The 21,429-nt window shown below is 39.8% G+C and overlaps 1 protein-coding gene across 1 annotated transcript; it reads right to left on the bottom strand.

Annotated features, from left to right (window-relative positions):
* Positions 1-1,817: 1,817 nt before the first annotated feature.
* Positions 1,818-2,594, bottom strand: LOC134204346 (uncharacterized). Its single transcript, XM_062679173.1, has 2 exons — positions 2,567-2,594; positions 1,818-2,506 (listed from the first exon to the last, which is right to left on the bottom strand). Exons 1-2 carry the CDS (start codon positions 2,592-2,594, stop codon positions 1,818-1,820), a joined length of 717 nt encoding a protein of 238 aa, XP_062535157.1.
* Positions 2,595-21,429: the final 18,835 nt, after the last annotated feature.

A 21,429-nucleotide genomic window follows, 5' to 3' on the forward strand; every position in this document is an offset into this window, starting at 1 on the left:
ACCGATATATAAAATACCTTCCGGTTCAAATGGTTTACTCGTCAATACAATTTGAGGTAGAAACGGTTGTTGCATTTGAGGCGGATTCGAGGTGTGACAGGCTTTAAACATCGAAGAAAAATATCTATGAGACTTATTTTTTTGTCTCTTTTGTCTCTTAATTTTCATGGGAATATAAAAGATTTGTTTCTTCAATAATGGGAGTCCGAAGAAAGCAAATCAAACAGATATCTTAGCTCACGTAGTATTTGTTGCGCCCCTAGTGCAATCTGCAAGGCTCTGTTTGCATCATCGGAAAGGAACTGCTTGCTGCACGTATATGCAAACCGTTGATGACGTCTGTTCCAGCCGGTCTGGTCTGGTCGGCCTGGCCCGAACGACAAGCATCAAATTGCAGTTCATGAATGAGAAAGTGCACATTTCATTCATGAGCTCTCTTTCAAGCCGGCGATGCCTTTTACTGTGTGCGGCACTTGTAAATGCGGCCTGTTTCTAAACTAAGGCATCAGATTTTCGGAGGAAAACAGGACGCTCGTTCGGATCTGTTTCGAAAACGGATATGGTTATTGTTTTGGATTGTTGCACTAAGCCCTACTTCAACAGGACGCATGGCCTTGGAAGGAAAATATAAGCATGGACATGTGCTACCGATGTAAATTCCATTCTCTTGATCTGGATTGAAATTGTTTTCCATTTCTGGAAAACCAATAGCGTTGTGAAACATAATTTCAATTTAGGAATTCTAGAAAGAGCTTCTATCATTGAAGCTAAATTTAATCAGTTCGATTCCATTGCATCATATGCGTGATAGTCCAGTTACTTGTTATTAATACAACAATCTTGGAGATATGAGAGCTTTTGATTTAGTGCAGATTGATTTAGTATAGCAAATGAGATATGTATTCATTAAAACGATTTATTTTGAGACAGACTGAATTCTGGTGTGAATGCCTGACAAATATTCAGCAAACAATTAGGATCATAATTAAGTTAAAATAGAATCAGTATCAATCGTCGATGCTCGATAGATTCAACAAAGGCAACTGATCAAACAATGCAATGTTTACTCCGGTCTAAGCTCTTCGCATCCTCTATTATCCAGTAATTAGCGAAAGTCAACACGCGGCGCTGTGCTGGCTGGCTCATTCGCTCTCTAAGAACCCAACCCACAAATGCTTCGAATTCTAGTGCAAACATTCCATATCTGTGCCTTTATCGTCGTTGGTTGGCACTAATTGCTTTTGCGATTAATGGCAGCTCGGTAAACGGGCTTTTCACCCGCTCATTCTCGCTTCCGGAAAAGCCACAATGTTCGCCTTTATTACACAAATAGCCGACAGCCTTTAGCCAACAACCATTATTGATTGTGTCCTTGGAGGATTTTACACATCTGCTTTCTGTATGATAAGTGCGGAACTGGTTGGGATTGCTGGTTGGGGCTTCGATATCGATATATCGAATCCGAACAGAAAGGCACATGCGTAACAATATGCGAGAATTAGAGGCAACAGTTTAGATTAGACAGTTCCATTAGAATACGATGATAATAGATATAATTAATATTGATATCGTTTTGGGAACCGCAAGGTTTGTATATACAAAAAGTTGGTGCATTAACCAGGGAAAATGTAAAAAAATCATAAGAATACTATTTTGGGTCAGCTGTTGAGGAAAACAAAACAAACGCACGGAAATTGATCTAGAGTGCGGTGCTGCAAATGATTTATTGTGACATTTGCAACACCCGGGCAAAGCTGGGTCTCTTTCACTAGTTAGTAATAAATGTTTTCACACTCATGTTTATTAATTAATTCAATCTACTCGAAACGCACTTGTTTGCGTTCAATTTTCCTATCCAGAAAGGAAGGCCTTTTCAAAATTGACCTCACTTCCCTCGCCTCGAAGGCCCCAACCATCGAGCTCCTCTTGCGATTCTGAATCACTTTGATGTTTTCCTGAATCTCCTCCAGGCAGCTAACCGAATTAGTCACCGCTTCCTGCAGCCGCCGAACAGTTTCCAGACCGGGGGCCAGTTCCCGTTCCTCGTCGTCCAGTTCCGCTTCCCGCTGCTGAAGCTCGGCAATCTCCTCGTCGACCTGCGCCATTTTCTGCAGGTGGGCTTCCTGCTCCAAACGGGCTTCGTAATCAAAATGCTTCACCAACCATTGACGGGCATCATAACCGTCTTCCGCTTGCCGCTCCGCACGCCTCAGCTGAATCAAAGTGCTTGGCAGCGAGAACTGCCGGACGAAGGTGGATGAATCATCGCAGAATTTCTCTCGATCGTCCCAAATGTTAAGCTTTATTTCGCGCATACGGGCGAATTTTTGATCGAGCTCGGCTTCCTGTTTGCGGTACAATTGCTTCCAGCTTTCGAATTTTAGCTCCAAGGCGATTTCCTTGGCTTTCAATGCGTAGAACTGCTTTAGATCTTTTTCATAGGAAGCGTGTTGTTCCTCCAGCATGGCGGTGGCTTCTCGCACTTCCTCCTCCAAGCGCGTAATTTCTGGTAATAAGACCGGTTATTTACATAAACGGGATTCAGTTTGAGATTGTTCCGAATTACTTTTATTTTGAGCAGCGTCCGAATCCATATTGTGGTAGAAATATTCGCGAAAGAATTCTTATATGTAATCAGTTTCACCCAATTCGAAAGCACGTGTTCACATCGGCTGTAAAATGAACACAGGGCCTACTAACGACAACGGCATTTCGTGTTCGAAATTGAAAATAGGTAGGGTAAAAGTTGCGATAGTCGTGTGTGTTTCTACAGATGCGGTAGTGTTGTTTTTACACAATCTACGTTTCAAACATTCCTCTAACATTCCATTTTAGGTTACAATGATGGATTTTGGTACGATTGAAGCACTTTCAGCGAGCCGGTGACAAGCGTGGTGTCATCATCATCAATAGACATAGCCCGCTGTCATCATTGAAACGCAGTCTGAACATCCTGGCTACGATCTGGCGATGGGCTAAACAATAGGATGTCAATAGCCTGACTTTTAGCTTGAACTTCAATCTTTCGTATACACATGGAAGGTAAGTGAAATTAAGTACAGACTTGGTATATTCAAATAAATAGTGGTTTAACTTGCTTAGTTCCTTCACTATTGGGCGTATTACTTTAATCGTTTGTGTCCAAAAACAAATCAACAACAGTATTTGTGAGATGCACTCCGTACTACAGTCGGAATTCGCTGGTTGGGATTTTAATACTTGGGTCACTTTTTAGTTGGGCCTCCGCTGGTTGGGCCATGGCACAACTAAGACTGTGAACCAATCCACCGATTCGTTTAACTTTTAGTTAAAATTTGACACTTTGATGGTTATTTTCATATCGTGGTTAAAATTTTACTCCGAAGCCGACCCATTTGAGTTTTGACAGATTGATAGTTATTCGGAACGAAATGGATTTGGCGCCAATTTTCTCGCTAACAAAGTTTAACTATCGAACTGTCAAATCTAACCATGCTCCGGAGCAGGGTTATTTTCAACCACGGCGAAATAACCATCGAACTGTCAAATTTTAACTAAAAGTTAAACGAATCGGTGGAATGGTTCACAGCCTCAAAAGCAACCATACGTCAAAATTCAAAGTAACACTGAAAAAAGGCGTCACTGGACATCATGTGTGATGTTCAAGTCGAAATAACACGTGTTCAAATAGCTGTCAGTTGACTCAACTAAAAAATCGAATTTGTTAGTTGGGTCGAAGTAGTGGCCCAACCAGCGAATCGCGACTGTATAGGGCACTGCACGGAAAAATCTCTTTCTCTTTCGTTCTTCATACATTTTGACGTTTACTGGCCTTGTTGTTTTCTAATTTCTTTGCAGCGAGAAAGAGACAAAGCAGTCCGTGCAGTGCCCTATAGATTACTGCGTGAATATTTGCTATCTCTTCCCCATTTGATTAAAAAGAAAACAACAGAACCACTACCAAATATAGATAGTAGAACCTATAGATGAGCGAAAGCATGGTTGGACGCATATGACATCACACCCCTTAATATTTTCATTGAAATCGTGACATCATGCTGGTTTGGAGACACGTTTGACTAGGCTGACCAGATCATTTCGGTAAAAAAAACGGGACAAACACGCTTGCCATAGGGACATGTCAAAAAACCTTGTGATAAAATTCAAGAGTTGTGGAAATTTAAAAAAAAATATGGTCTCAATTTTCATTTTCCGTGTAATTTATAAATATTTTAGAGGCAATCATTTACCAGAGGTACCCCTTCAAACTTATACTTTCATTGAGGTACCCCTATTTTATTTTTGCTGTAAATGAGAATAAGATATATTAAAAACCAAACACAAAAATAAAAATTGCCTGAAGTTTTCATCTTTTGAAACATTCTAATTCAAATTGGTTTTATACATCAAGCTTTCCACGAGACTTTTGTAGGCTTCCGAACCTCTAGAAAAGAAGCTTCCAAGCCTCCTGAAACTAGGACTTACGAGCCCCTTGATAGGGAGTTTCTGTTGGCCGGAGAAGGGAACCCCCTCACAAAGAACAAAAAATACTAGAGTTCTCTCTCTGCACCACGGCAGGCTACCAGCAGCTGCAGTTCTCTTTATTCAACAATAGGTAAATACAATACATCCAAAACAAACTTCCTTAATCTATACCAAAGAGCAACTACAACCTGGGTGGTGCGGATAGAATCGATTTGGTTGTCAAACTGAAGCCAAAATTTTCTATTGTGCCGGAGCCAAACATTGAAGATTGTGGTTATGTTCGTTTCTGATCTAATATTGAGAAGTATTGTTATTATTTTGGGAAAAAATTAAAATGAACTTTGTTTGAGTTTTGTATTCTTTGTAACAAATATTCTCACATTATATTTCGAGTGGAAAATTTGTGGGAATGCAACTAAAAAGCACTCGTTACGAAATTTCACGAGATTCAGCAGCTGATTGGAACATGAATGTATGTAAACAATAGTGAGCTCATGTAGAGTCTCGCGCATTTGTGCGCCCTCATGCAGCGTGGAAAGAGAAATTCGAAGTGCGGGAAATGTTTGACAGCCAAGTAACTGCAAAATAATTTTGTTTGTGTGAGTGATTTCAAAATATCCCTCTGCTCGCTTGATCGCAGAAAAGCGGCTCTATCCGCAGCACCCAGACTACAACTAACCGGCGCACAGAAGAGTAACTAGAACAAATTCGTGGACAAAACCCAAAAAATTTTTTCAACATTTATACATTCTTATATTTTTTTTTAGATACATAGAAATATTCTGCATACTATGGCTATTTCAGAAGTGACCCAAAATTTTGAAAAAAATATAATTAGGGCTCAAAAATGAGGTATTGAATTGGATTTTATCTACTTTATGTGTGGAGTATTTGGAAAATCTGATTTTTACACTCCATAAATGTTATCAACAAGCTATTATTAGTACACAATGAATAGATTATAGTTGCATGTCTCCATATTGTTCATGTTTATGATAAAATTCTAAATTTTATGTTCCAGGTGATGACCACTTGAAAATCTCTATATTTTTTATGTTTTTCTTCAGAGGAAAAGTTAATCTATACGGCAAGATCCGGCAATGATAAATCACTTGGGTGTAACTTCAAGATATGGACTAAGCATTCCACGTGAAAACCCGTCCGCAAACGTCCGCAAATTAGATTCTGAGCTATTTGAATAAAATGCGATTTTTCATCATTTTAAAACAAAATTTAACATCTGTTCATAAATTACCACATATAAAAAAGTAAAAAGCATGGTATTTAGCATGCATTTTGTCAAGACACTAATAAAATAATGGGTCTCTCATGAGTTGCGTTGATATCTTTTTGAAAACCTTATATTGAAATTGCTTATCTATAAATTCTTCATTGTAGAGAAATCTGTTACTACCTAGATTTAGGATGAACCCGTTTCCATTGAAGTGATCATAATTTATGAACGGTGCCTTATTATGATAGTTTCGTCATGGCTAGCTATGATATCTTGTGGGCTTCGACTCGGACATGGTAATCGTTGTTGTTTCAAGCCAGAATACAGGTGATTTATATTTTTTACTACAGGCTTCACCTTTTCAGACCCTAATTTTTAAGGTTAAGGTTTAAGTTAAGGAGAAAAGAGTGTTCAAGCAAAAAACAGTGTTTACTTTTGTGCATGCGAATTTATACAACCATTTTTCTTTTGGGATCTTGGGCATGAGTTAAAATAAGTTAGATGGTTTTTTCCTTTGTAAATGTTAGAAAATCCATTTAAGGATAGAGCTTTAACTACGGGCTTCTTGCTACTTTGTGGAAAATAGCCATTTTAGACTCGTTCGCGTAGCGAAAGCAAGAGATTTTACATAAAACGCGAGGTTTTATTTGAAAACATTTTGACATTTTTATCTGGTTTTACACTGTTAGGTGGATATATTTATCCAAAAAAATGCATTTTCCTGCATAATTGGCAATCATTACTTCGTCCTAGGAATATCATGCCCAAATAACCGCAAAAAATAGTTTTGGCCAAGAATTGGCTTATTTACTCCTATGTGCAGCGCCCGCTTCTTATCCATCTTCGATCTACAGCGAAGCGTCGCACACTACCTGATATTCCAACAGTTTCCTGATCTCAGATGGATCATTGTGGCTTCCGAGCATCTTGAAAGAAGGCTTCCGAGCCATTTGAAAGGAAACTTTCGAGCCTCCTGAAGGGAGGCTTCCGAGCCTCTTGGAAGGAGGCTTCCAAACCTCTTGGAAGGAGGCTACCGAGCCTCTTGGAAGGAGGCTTCCGAGCCTCTTGGAAGGAGGCTTCCAAGCCTCTTGGATGGAGGCTTCCAAGCCTCTTGGATGGAGGCTTCCAAGCCTCTTGGATGGAGGCTTCCAAGCCTCTTGGATGGAGGCTTCCAAGCCTCTTGGATGGAGGCTTCCAAGCCTCTTGGATGGAGGCTTCCAAGCCTCTTGGATGGAGGCTTCCAAGCCTCTTGGAAGGAGGCTTCCAAGCCTCTTGGAAGGAGGCTTCCAAGCCTCTTGGAAGGAGGCTTCCAAGCCTCGTGGAAGGAGGCTTCCGAGCCTCGTAGAAGGAGGCTTCCGAGCCTCGTGGAAGGAGGCTTCCGAGCCTCGTGGAAGGAGGCTTCCGAGCCTCATTGAAGGAGGCTTCCGAGCCTCGTGGAAGGTGGCTTCCGAGCCTCGTGGAAGGAGGTTTCCGAGCCTCGTAGAAGGAGGCTTCCGAGCCTCGTAGAAGGAGGCTTCCGAGCCTCTTGAAAGGAGGCTTCCGAGCCTCTTGAAAGGAGGCTTCCGAGCCTCGTGGAAGGAGGCTTCCGAGCCTCGTGGAAGGAGGCTTCCGAGCCTCGTGGAAGGAGGCTTCCGAGCCTCGTGGAAGGAGGCTTCCGAGCCTCGTGGAAGGAGGCTTCCGAGCCTCGTGGAAGGAGGCTTCCGAGCCTCGTGGAAGGAGGCTTCCGAGCCTCGTGGAAGGAGGCTTCCGAGCCTCGTGGAAGGAGGCTTCCGAGCCTTGTGGAAGCAGGCTTCCGAGCCTTTTGGAAGGAGGTTTTCGAGCCACTTGGAACAGGAGGTTTCTGAGCTTCTTGAAAGGAAGCTACGATTTGCTTCAGAAGGAGCCTACTGAGTTTTTCGGAAAAAAGGATTCATGTCTCTCAACTGGACGCTTCAGAACCTTTAGATTTTTTATTTTAGTTCGAAACCATATTATTCAATATTTTATCTCGATCAGATAGATTGCATTGAAATTTTTTTAAATTTGTTCATTCGACGTTTTGTCCCTATGATCTTTTATCCCACAGCCCTTCATACACTGCTCTGCTTGGGGTATACAGGCTTCAAAAGTCTTTGAATTACTGACCGCCATGCATATTCTGTATAATACATAGTTTTGGAATAAGATTTTTTTAAATAAGTTTTCATTAGAATGTATTACAAATCCGCCATTACGCATTTTTGTTCGAGGTACCCCCTGGGCCCAGCAAAGGTACCCCCAGGAATACATGTACCCCAGGTTGAGAGCCGCTGTACTAGGTTATAGTTGTGGAAAAATACTAAACTACAAATATTTTACTCTTCAAAACATTGAGGAATTTAGAAATTTTATTTCAGTGAGTGCTAGCAATGGACAATGGTACAGATGCGTGTTTTGATCGAAAGATCATTCAAGATTACCTTTGTTTGGATCCCATTTCACTGCTCAATCTACGGCAATGAGAAGGCAGACTCGCTTGCAAAGGTGGGCGCACAGGAAGGTGAGGTTTATGATAGACAATTCTCGAGCAACGAGTTTTTCCCATTAGTCCGTCAGAGTACTCTTCAAAGTTGGCAAAGAAATTGGACACACAACGAACTTGGACGGTGGCTATTTTCCATAGTTCCAAAAGTTTCTGGGCGAGCGTGGTTCAGAGGTGAGGACTTAAGTCGAGGCTTCATTCGCGTGATGTCGAGACTTATGTCCAATCACTATTCACTAAACGCACATCTGTACAGAATAAACCTTGTCGATAGCAACTTATGTAGGTGCGGAGCCGGTTATGATGACATCGATCACGTAGTTTGGTCCTGCTCGGAAAATGACGCCTCCAGAGAGCAATTATTGGATACCCTTGTGGCCCGAGGTAAACAACCCTTCAGGGAAGTTCGCGGTGTTTTGGGAGATCGTGATGTTGTCTATATGCAGGCCATTTATAGTTTTCTTTGTGCTTCTGACATCAAAATCCAACATTTTGTTTTTTTTTTTCTTTCTTTAAAGTTTTTTTTGTTCTGTCTCTGCCTTTTTGTTCCGTAGAGCTCCATAGCTCTTGCCATCCGGAAGATGCTCCCAGTCGAACCATTCCTCGAGCACGACGACACGCCACATCGTCACTGACGCCAAATGCCCGGATGAGAAGCTGAAATTTCCTGATCCCAAATCCGAAGCCCCGTCCATCCTTAAACATTGTAAACTAACCTCGAGTCACCACGAGTACGCTGGCTTCTACCCCCTCTGACTAACCGTATAATAAAATGATATTGATTGTACACATCTCAAAAACCATGGCTCCGTAAAGTGTTATACACGCCTGTGCCTACCAAATAAACGAAATTGGAAAAAAATGGACAATGGTTGACCAATTACCAGGAGAGCTATTTAAACACGGTGGTGAGTCAGTGGCTAGAGCGCTGCCCTGAGTAATTTTGGTATGAGGTTGAGGATGAGGTTCTGCCGCAAGAGTAGATGGAAGGTGTCGTGTGTCCCATCTACAAAAACGGCTCAAGGTTAAAGAAAGGATAACGTAAGCCACCCATCACGAGTTTTCGTGAACTTGGACTCACTGGTGATTTCCGATAATGATACCAACAGAGATATTCGGAGATGAATCATGGCAGAAAACCGTACGTACTTTGGACTCCGCAAAACGCTCCGATCGAAAAGTGTTTGCCGCCGTACCAAACTGACTATCTACAAAACGCTTATTAGACCGGTAGCTCTCTACAGACACGAGACCTGAACGATGCTCGTGGAGGACTAACGCACACTAGGAGTCTTCGAAAGGAAAGTGCTGCGTACCATTTATGGTGGAGAGCAGATGGCGGACGGTACGTGGAGGAGGCGAATGTACCACGAGTTGCATCAGCTGAGAACCGTCCATCGTTCACATAGCGAAAATCGGAAGACTGCGGAGGGCTGGGCATGTAGCCAGAATGTCAGGCAGCAATCTGGTGAAAATGGTTCTCGACAACAATCCGACGGGAACAAGAAGGCGAGGTGCACGGCAAAAGGTGGATCGATCAAGTGGAGGACGATTTGCGGACCCTCCGACGACTGTGTGGCTGGCGATGTACAGCCATGGACCGAGCTGAATGAAGATGACGACTTCTAAGCCCTCCACAATCCACTCCGACCTTAGCCTGAAAATAAATAAAATGCATTCCAAAATTCTTTGTGGAAATTAAGACTCAGTGATTGTTACCGAATACGACCACAATAAGCCGATCCATTTCGCCTTAAAGTTTTTTTTTAATTAATAAGAGACAAAAAACTAACCAAATTATATTTTTGTGAGACTCAGCATGCAGTACCCAAAAGGTGGAATAATTTGGTTCATGTCCGGTTATTCCACCTTAACCGTGTACCCACTAACGCTAAGCGAATCACCCCAAAGAGGGCGAGGTAGAAAACGTCATCGCAAGATCCGGAGCGAAAAAGGGGAGAGAAAAGAAGAAGAAAAAGAGGAGGAGAAAAAAGGTGATTCGGGCAGTAACAGCGATAACCGTGTCCGAGAAAAACGTTTTAACCTAAACCCAAAAAGTGCGTGTGACTTCGGAACAAAGCTAGACTAGCTATACTAGTGGCCACGGCTTCGAGCCGTTTTGCAAGGAATCACCACCATTTATCCGCCGTCGCAACTGCTACTCGAGCCTGAGAGTTCGAAGCAAGTTTCCGTAAGCGGTATCGGTTCTCTGCCGTCCGGAAAGAAAATCGACGCGGCTTTCCGTCGCCTGGCCAAGAAACAACCCTTTGAAACGGCGGCGCAAAATGTGACAAAAGTGCCCAGCAGATTCTCGAGTAGTTCCGGCTCCCCGCCGTCCGGCAAAGAACCACCACCGTCGAATAATCGTCACCGAGTGTGACTCACGTGGCATGCCAGTTCTCGAGTGGTCGCGGCTAACGCCGCCCGACCAGGAACTACCACCGTCAAACCTCCGTCGCCAAATGTGACCCCATCGGTGCCAAACAAACTCTTCAGAGGTCGCGGCTCCCCGCCACCCGGCCAGGAACCACCACCGTCGAACCTCCGTCCACAAGTGTGAAAAACCGTGCTAGCACCACGCTCTCCCTCGCTCGTCGACCCCAGGTCGACCATCAAAGGTATGCTTCTCTCCTTCTTCCTCAAACGGCCGCAATGGCGCTAAACCAAACATACTAACCCCTAAAACAAATATGATTAAGAATAAAAATAAATAAAATGTAAAATTGTCTCTTTCAATTATGACATACTAGCCTTGCATAGAAGTGGTTTGCTTTTGTTGTTGTTCACCTCGGTTTTGGATTTGTGTGTCCCTAAGCAGGTCATACCCGACCCTGAGATATAAGACAACGAGGTTAGCCGGTTAAGGATGTAAGGACGTCCACTCCAAAGACGTAGGGACGTCACAGGAGTTTGTTTCATGATTTATTGATTTGAATTTTTCACACCGCTGTTGTAATTCACCAAAAGCTTTTCACGTAAAGAAATACACGTTGTTCAAGAGCTATCCCCCTTCCCATCTATATAACCAGGTAATTTCTGGACGGCTCCTAGTTCCGAATTTTGGTTCTTCTTAAGCACTGACAGGCTACTTCTTTCGATATAGGGGAAGGGGGGGCAATATGCCCTAGCTAAGCAAACACTGCTCTATTGTCTTATTTGTAACGCTATTCATGGGTATTTTTACATTATGCATCAGTTAAACAAGATAGCTAGTTGATGCCATTCAAAAATTGTAAAAAATCTCAATCATATTGATAATATTCACATTTCAAAAAAGTGGTGATATTTTGTTGCCGGAAAACTCATGAGGCAAAACGCCTTTCAGCTGGCGGCTCCTAGGGAACAAAGTACCATGCGTCGGCGAATCAGCATTCTAGTATGGATAGTCCGTGGAGACGCAAGTACTTTGTAGGTTATTGCCACTAGGGCATTTTGCCTCGCCAAAATGTTAGATGTTTCTTCAAAATGTGGAAATTTTCGGTTTTTCCGACCTTCCCATGCACTATTTTGAAACTTTCTTCGCCTATCCTACATCATTTTAGATCTAGTTTTGTTACGGACATATTAATGACGGTAAATATGAGGGAAACCACAAAAGGCGTTTTGCATCGGGGGGGCGTTTTGGGGCCTCTTCCCCTACAGTTCGCCGCATTCTCTCAGATCTCTACATTGAACCCAAAGCTCATCCTTGCATCGACTGAATTGTAATTCCAGCTTTCTATTATTTATCTCCTCCCGTTACCATATGAGAGAGCAGAGCGACCGCCGCATGCATTAATTTTCGTATGAAAATCATCTGGAAGAAAGTTGATTTTCATACAAGCAGTGGGTGACAAACAATTCAATTTTCTATCTATGCTTTGACACTGTATCGTCATTCGATAACCGGATGATAATTGTTTTGATCTCGCCCTATGACGACAGTCAGTGGCGTAGCCAGAAAATTGGTCTGGGGGGAGGGGTTTCTGAATTTTTTTTTCGAAGAAAAAATTTCTAAAAATTTTGTCTCTGGCGGGGGTGGGGTTATGTCTAAAACCACCCCCGTGGCTACGCCACTGTCGACAGTCCTACGATTCTCTAACGTTTTTTCTTACTGTGGTTGGCTGACCTAGCAAATGGTTGCCATTTTTGCCTTTCTCGTATACTAAGTATACGGAAAGGCTATAGAACTGCTCCAAAACCGAACTTTTTATAGAAGGCTCGGAGACCCATAGTGTTATATACCAATCGACTCAGCTCGACGAATTGAGGTGATGTCTGTATGTGTGTATGTATGTGTGTGTGTGTATGTGTACAAAAATGTGAGACACGTTTTTGGGCATTTATCATTATCCGATTTGCTCGCAACAAGTTGCATTCGACGCGGAATGCAGTCCCATTGGTTCCTATTTAAAATTAGATCGATTGAACTTTGCGTTTCGGAGTTATGGCCAAAAAACTGTTTTTACGTGCAAAAAAAAAGTAAAATGTCCCAATCTGGACTCGAACTCGTTATCTCTTGATCGGGAAGCGGCTACTACACCACAGCACCATCAATACACATAGCATGCGACAAGATACATACAAATATAAATCATCGAATTGGGCATATATTCATTACCTCTATAAGCATCAGAGTTTATCCTGCTAGGGTACCGATTCCTATACTGGAAGTATTAATGGATCGAGAAAAGAAAATATTAGCTTTTACCGTTGGTTATTGAAATATACAGTTTCAATACATTAACTTAGAGCAAGATTGCCGGTGGTGAGTATAAGCCGTTTGGCAGCGCAGTATCATTACTTGACACTTTTCCGGTCGCTACTAAACGCGCTGCTAAAACAGTAGCGCAGCGGACAGGTGATCAAATTTGGTAGCGCGATAACAGCGCTGCTATTTGATGAACTATTAAACGTCGCCTGTACGGAATGCAGCCACCAAAATGGTAACCGAAAATAGTGACCAATGCAAAAATGAGTGACTAAACTAAAATGACAGCGTTGCGAGGATGATCAAAACACTCGCGCCCAGTAATGATGCTCTAATAGATAAACTATTGAAATCGCTTGGATACGCTGTTACTTTAAATGAGATAAAAGTAGATTCACTATTGATTCGAGGATGTTAATGCAAAGTTATATTGGTATAATTGCATAATTACATCCAAACTAGTAGACACCTATGTGTATAATAATGGGAAGTATCAATAAGAACCCCTCCGGTTACGGGTGCCATATGCAAATTACTAAATAGTAATTTGGGGTGACCTTTTTACGATAGGATATCCGTTCAATAATCAAAAATCCTCTTCTCTGCTAAACGTTAGACATAACTTTTCTCATGTCTTATTGCTATCAAGCGCTAAGAAAAGCACAAATACCCTATATAACAGCCTGTAAATACTCCTCAGTCGTCATATAGCAATTTCAAAAAGCATGCTTTGTTTAACACGTTCAACGCTTTCCCGTTCGAATGCGCCTAAAAGAAGGAATGGCAATGTGCCGTCGCGCAGTGGTGGTCCCCCATACAAATGCTCGACTAAACCTACGATTGCGCTTAAAATTTAGCAACAGTAATTTTGTAACGCTGAATTCATTTTGAAATTTAAATAGTTATCCGACATATGCTATGCTATCCAAAGACTTCCGGAAGCCCAAGACTTAGGATCACAGCAGCGTCTTAATTCTAACCTTGAAACAGTAAATTTCCCGCTTTGTTGCAGCAAGGCACAATTCGTCAAACTAGCCACTGTTAAGTGACTAAATATATATTTCAATGCATCATATTAGTTCTTTCCGAATCTTTCCCGATACAAAATTTAGTCAAATTTAATTTTCCCATACATATAAGTTCATCAACTTGAACCAAGTCACCAAAAATTAAATTTACCAACTACAATTAACAAATTGAGGAATTATCATTGAGTCAATTTGACTACTTAAATGTGCAAAATTAAAATAATATCAGCTTCACGAAAGAACGATTTGTTTTGGGTTTTGTCTGGGTTTCCGCCACTGTGGATCGGTCGGCTTAACCATCGTAGCATCAGCGGCAAGCCGTGCTTCTGTTCTATTTTTACGCATATGCATGCATCGTTCTTTGTGGCATTCAATCAGCATATGGGAGCGCAGCTGATGTGCGGGAAGACGCGGGACGCATGCGCATTCGCTTCAGTCTCTTGCCGTCGGATGAATATTGCCGAAGGAAGCATCACCAACACACATCGCATTGCGTGCGGCAATGTTCTATTTTTAGCTCAGATGGGTTGAATGTAGATCCGAGCAAATGAGATTTGGGGAAACTGGTATGTATTAGGGAAAAAAAGAAAATTTTGTATAGCTCCGCGGAAATAACGCGCAGAGGGAAATCCCCGGTCTCAATTCCTTCGATATAGCGTCTGCTGCACCATAAACTCGCAAGCTTCTAATTTTATTGAATAATTATGTCTTTTCTTTCAGTAAAGCATATTTTCTTTTGTGCATTGAAGAAATAGAATATAATTTCCTACTTGTGTTTACTGTCTACTGAAACTCGGTGGGCAAGTTTGATTACTACCAAGATAAATCAAAAGCTATTTTATTTCTGCTAACAATCATTAACTGTTGAGTACATATTGATTCTCAACTTATGTATTTATGTTTCATTTCCTACGTCCATCATCTAAAGTTCAGACCTGATTTTTTTCAAATATTCCAAATAATCAGATGGATTCAATTATAGAAATGTCATGAATATAAATATAAACAATACACAGCATTACGTTCCATTGATTATTAGCATGGAAAATATTAAATACATTTTTTTTAAAAGGCGCCTAAATTTTCTAGTATTCAAATTTTTTCTTGCAATGCGTATTATACCACATACCTAGAAAATATGAGTTTTGATAAAAGAAAAAATATGGCTTACACGAGGATCGAACATGAATCCTCTTGAATGAGAGCCTATATCACGTTACCACTGAACTATCTTTGTTACTTGAGATGTTAGTGTTCGAAGAACAAGCGGCTACGCGATTTGCAATAAATAACTATTTCACTACATCGAGACATAAGCTGCTTGTGCATACGTGCGGTAACGCACCGGGGGCTGTGCTTTGGTTCGGTGGCATATAATCTGAACCGATAAAAAGTTTAGTTATATCGGAATATAAGTCATGTTCGGGATTTGAGTCAAAACGGTACGATTGAGTTTACGTCAGGTGCTTTTGTGCCATTTCATTCAAATAGGTCACATGTAATATTCTTATTGTTTTGGCGCGCAAGGAAGCAACTTCATAATCAATTTCCACATTTTATTTTGAATCCTCTGTAAATGCATTCTTCCTGGCGTTGCAGCAAATAACCCATATTGGCACAGTATATGTAAAACATGGCTGGCCTAACAATTAGTTTGTAAATCAAAAAAATATTTTAAGATTTTGATTTTCTATGAGTATTTACTTACTATTTTTGTACCTTTTTGTTTGCATACCTTCTGTGTGGTTTTTGATAGTTTATTCATTCATGCTATACATAAGTCCTAAATCTTGGACTTCGCTAGACCAAATATGTGGAACCCCGTTCATAGTGACAGCATGTCTGTTAGAAGAATTCAAATAAAAAGCACTCGGATTATGTAGGAGAAAATGAGTAGGCTTCGGAGAAAATTTTCTATTTTTGGAAGTCAGTAGAAAAAGTATTCAAACTTTTCTATAATCCAAGTATGTTTTAGATAATTTCGATTTAGATAGTTCGATCATTGACAAACTACAATGACTCATTCCAGAGGTTAAATGTCAAAACGTGTTACAGCAGAGTTCTAGTGCTGCGATTATTTTTCTACAGCTCTGCCTAAGAGTTTGTTGTTTTAATTCAACTAATAACAGAGTTAAAGCACTAGTTACTAATACTAAATGATAACAAAATTTCGATCAGTCTGAATAATAAGTTACTGCAACTAGCGCTAGAAACAACAATTAGGCAGAGTTGTAAAAACCTTCGCTCTAGAAGTCCTCCACATATCACTTTTGAAATTTAACCTCTGGAATAAGTTATTGACAAACTACTAAATTATCGAAACTATATTGCTAAATGATCGAAAACAGCCTTGTTATAATCCCTAACAAATTACACGAAGGTAAGCAACGATTTCCGGTTTTCCGATATATGTTATCATTGCGATATAAAGTATTGCACAATATGAGCTCAAGAATGCTGATTTTGGTCAAACTAGCTCTGTCACGCGTTATCTATCAGATTTCGTGCTTGAATCGTTTACCTGTAAAGAGTGTCTGATAAATAATTTTGGATCAATTAAGAAATTAAAATATTCAATTTTAAGCATACATTCATACCAATTACTGCGAAATGCTTTCCATATAAAGAAAAGCAACCCCAGTAGAATTCTCTTCAGATTTTTTTAAGTCGGATCAAATTTATAAATCTTGTTGAAAAGTGTTTGAATGATAATGACAAAAATGGAACTGCTCATCAGCAAAAATTACCTTTCTCGTCAAAAATGTTCATTCCCTTAATCGATTCTTTGGCTTATTTAAGGTCAACATTCCTAATTAACCTATATTTTTTTACGCCACTAAATATTTTTTTAAATTCAAAACAAAAATCGAAAAAGTGCTGTTTTTTAAGATTGACCCGATTTTGAACGAACATCGAGTGAATTTTTGCAGACCGGTTCACACATGCACACGTGATTTAATAAAAGATATTTTAGTTACTAGATAAATATTGTCGCTTCGGTTCCCTTGGTCTGCTGTCCGGAACATGTTGGATATCAAGCTGTCAAATCGTATGGATTTTCCTTCTTTGACATTTGGCTCCCCTATCATCGCCGGCAAAAGATATTCCGGACAGCGACGACAGCGACAAACTTTATCTTGTAACTAACACATCTTTGATTGAATGGGTTTAATAGTTTAATAGGAAAGCACTCGATAGTTTGACAAATGGAAACATTTGTTTTTCTCACCACCGTTTTTGGTTTTCTCGTATTTAAACCAAACGATACGAACTTTTCAGAAGAAGTATGTGTATGTGCATGTGTGCAAAAAAAATCTAACTCATTTTTCGAAATCTTATCCTGAACCGATTATTTAAACGGCGAATCCTGTCCAATCGTTTCACATTAAAAATCAGCCCGAAGGCACTATGGGCTCAAAAGTTATGGCCAAAATACAAATTTTTACACTACGCCTGAAACTGGATTTGTGCAATTGCACAACCTCATCACATTTTCCGGGCACTTAACCTCATCCGATTTGCTTGCAACAAATTGCATCCGGCAGCAATTATAACAAATGTGAATTTTCAATTCAATCTATCTTTATTTACGAGATCTTCGACTCTAGGCCGGTTCATCTGGTATAAATAAATATGAAAAATGAGTTTTATTCACCAATTGTTATTTTAGACTTTTCATAAATGTTTATCAACTATTTTGAACGAACGAGAAAGGCATCATCACCGCTAGGTGGATTAATCAGGGTTTTCATAAATTAGTTTGTTCCAGAAGACCGCAGCTTTTGCACTCATTTCGTGTAAGCGAAAAACTATTCGCTAATTGCAGCAGAAAATATAAATAGTTCCTCATCCTTGAGTTCCTCAGTTATTTTTAATGGTAAGCTATACCAGAGATATGCTAACGTATTTAATGATTAAGTAATTAAGAAGTTTATTATTATAGAATATTTCGCAGTGATTTACTTATGTGGTAACATGGATTTGGCTATGGTGGATTTGGAGGAGCTGCGAAATTCGTTTTATATATGATTCCCAAAGCCGGAACCAGTGCGAATATTATGTGGAGCCGCAGAGTTGTTCGCCACCTTACCGAGCATACAGTAGTACAAAGTTATACGTGCATGTAAAGTTTATGCGTTTCTCCGAATGCTGTAGTTTATTTTTCGTTTTATTCGTTAATTATCTTTTACTAAAAATAAAAATGTTAAAAACCTTATGATAATTATTATTTTTATTTCATCAACATTTAATATTTATGTAGTAAAAACGAAAATCCGAAACCAAAAAATTTTTGCATTTAAATATGAAATAAAGCTAATTTAGTTCATGGATTAAAATCAACCGTAAATCATGATTCCATCAGACGCAAACCATCCGCATGTCATCTGGCAACCGTTCTCTATATGCAATGGAAATGAGATGATTGTCATTCGCAGTAGAGTCCTATAAGAAGAGTAACGTCATAAGCTACGTTTGACAGGTCTCCTGCTCGTTTGGAACGCGCATTTGTATGGAACTGACAGATGATTTTGTTCCAATTTTGACACTTGACGGCACTGTTATTATAGTCACTGTAATTCGCAGTACCTTGCCAACGGGAGGGGAAATCGAATGGCTATCATTCGAAAAACGAATTATTTTCGGTAAAGGGCGAGAGCAAATTAACAGTAAGTCGATATAAGGAGGAAGTATTGGTTCAGTGTAGCAAAAGTAATGTACACTCAGAAATAGACCAAAGAACATATAAACAAATCATTTTTCATATTTTCAAAGTTTATACTAAGCTAGAGTAAAAAAGTAATTTATGCAAGATTAAATCGTTACACGGCGAGGATACGGATGTTATACTAAACGAGTATCCAGTTTTCCGCGAGCGGCATTGGTTGCCAGTTTGCCTGCAAGTAAGTCTCTGATTTGACGTTTGTGGATGTCAACTGCACTCACCATTCGAGCATTTTGATCAATGTGGTATATAAAAAGGCTTAAATTTACCAAATCAACACCTTCTTATATGCAGCAATGGTCAGAATGCTCGGAGCAATGGTGCAGTTGATCTCCACAAAGGTCAAATCTGAGACTAACCCTCAGGCAAAGTGGCGGCCATTACCACTCGCGGATAACTGAATAAACTGCACGTAAACGAACGTGGGGTCAACCAGGAGAAAAGCAATTAGCATAAATTTTCCTCAGAGTGTATCGACTTCTAGATGGAAATGAAAGGCAATGTTGGTACATTATTTTATTTCCCCGAATTCAACAACACTGAGAAAATTCTTCATATATTTTTTTCACTTATTTTTTGCTATTTGGGGACACAAATATAATCAATATGAATCTGCACATAAATTCAATAACTGCATATTAGAGACCACATATACATTTTATGTATTTGATTATAGATTCTATTTATATTTTGCGTGGGGGGTTGTTATGTGTGCATTACTGGTCATTGAGTTTAATTAATAGACTTTTGCCAAATATTATTTTGTGGATTTTTCTTAGTGTACATAACAAGTTTATCGTTTTCGATTCCCTTCGCCAAGCTCGCCATTTGCAATTCATTAAGCAATTTCCACAATTTTGGCCCAATTTAACTTGCCTGCAAAATGGTTTGATTGCAAAAAACTGTTTCCACTTCTAAAGTAGTGCATACGTAATAAACAAGAACAGTATGGAACGAAGAAACGGTGTAAGATTTATTCTTAATATTAATAAGCGATTGTTGCCATTTTTAAGATTGACCAAATTTCTAATGTGTTTGTTACGAACAAATCCAAACAAAATAAATAAAAACTTTGTCATCGTTTTTGTGTCCACTACTGTGAATGAGCACGCCAGCAAATCGCTCCGCTGCAAATTTGCTCGTTATTTACATACCGGCGACCGAAATAATCGAATCGGATTGAAACGTATGCCCAGTGAAGCGGCAGCTGGCTGCTGCAAATTCGATTAACGATCGAATATATGCAGAGTACCGTGACCAATTCCAAACGTACCGAAGCTGCGCTTTGCTAATAAATTAGTAAGATTGAACAGTAGGGAATTTCAGGTTGGAAATGAAACCACTTACCTTATCTTTCATATAAGTGGGGAACGTTCACTGCATGGAACTGCAACCACTCTGTTGTGTATCATTCCGATAAAACGATTAAATTTCACGCTGCTACGAATATTTACTTTTTATATTTTCTCTGTTGTTTCGGGATCGGTTCTTTTTGTTCCACCCAATAAATTACAGGGACAAAAACATTTCACTGGTTTAAATAATGCTCAACAGTTTATACCTTTATATTTGATCCGATTTTGATTTCGTTACCAGAAAAAACGAATTGACGATTATTTCACCCAAACTACGTGTCCCTCCTCGCCAAGCGATGATGATGGTGGGGCACAACAATGGCTCCCCCACTGATTAATATTCAATCGCAGTAACACAGAGATGCCAGATTTGAAGACATGTCTTCAATTTGAAGACATTTGAATCTTTGTGAAGACATTTATTTCGTGAAGATATTTTGAAGACTTTTCAAAATATTTGAAGACTTATCTACTTATTTGAAGACACTTGAAGACAATCAATAAACCAGCGAATAGAAAATACAATTTCATTACTTACTTATAAGCTTATGAATTCTGCGACCTCTATGTAAACTAGGTATATAAATATTACAAAAGTTATAATAGTCTTTGTCTCGAGCTTAGAATCTCAAACATAAAATACATTCACACTAGCCGGTTGATAACTGCAACGCATTTGAGACCTCATACACACTTAACTTTGAGCTGTGCGCTGGTAAAAAAATCTCGATGGTAGCAATCGTTTGTATTTTTCTTGGCGGCGTCTTTAAGGTCACTCCTGACAGAATCCAAATTTCGAAGTGCTCGCGTTTTCGGAGGCACACCACTCGATACGGAGGCGGCGGACAACTGTCATTTTTGTTGATTCAGCTCTTTGAATTTCCCGTGGATTTTTGAAAGACTTCTCAGTGAAAATTTAAAAGAATTTTTCGTGATTTCCGATGACGAATTTCTTTTCTAAATTCAAGAGAATTGAAAATGAAAATTCAGTTAAAATTATCGTGGAAATTTATAATAATTTCCGTTAAAAAGAAATAAAGGAAATACTCCAAATATTGAACGGGAAATTCTTCTTAATTTCCACAAGTTTTACTGAGCTCCCACAAAAAAATCTCTTTTGATTTTCACAAGAAATTTGCCTCAATTAATTCTCATAGAAAATTATTACGAATGTCGACAAGAAATTGAAATTGTTTTGGTGTTAAATAGATATTTATCAGATCTTGCATGGTAAATTACTACAGGAAAATGTTTCGGGAGCACACAACTCGGAAGCAACGCACAACTGTAATTTTTATTTTTTTACGCATGCTGAGACGCAGCAAAGCTGAAACAACAAAAATGACAGTTGTCCGCCGCCTCCGTATCGAGTGGTGTGCCCCCGAAAACGCTAGCACTTTGAAACTTGGATTCTGTCAGAAGTGACATTAAAAGA

This window comes from Armigeres subalbatus, unplaced genomic scaffold, assembly GCF_024139115.2.
Source record: "Armigeres subalbatus isolate Guangzhou_Male unplaced genomic scaffold, GZ_Asu_2 Contig521, whole genome shotgun sequence".
NCBI lineage: Eukaryota > Metazoa > Arthropoda > Insecta > Diptera > Culicidae > Armigeres > Armigeres subalbatus.

Excerpts from the sequence above, each read along its gene's own strand:
- LOC134204346 (XM_062679173.1), bottom strand. The coding sequence starts at position 2,594 with ATGGATTCGGACGCTGCTCAAAATAAAA. Across the intron at positions 2,507-2,566 it reads GGACGCTGCTCAAAATAAAA|AAATTACGCGCTTGGAGGAG; the intron begins GTAATTCGGAAC and ends TCTTATTACCAG.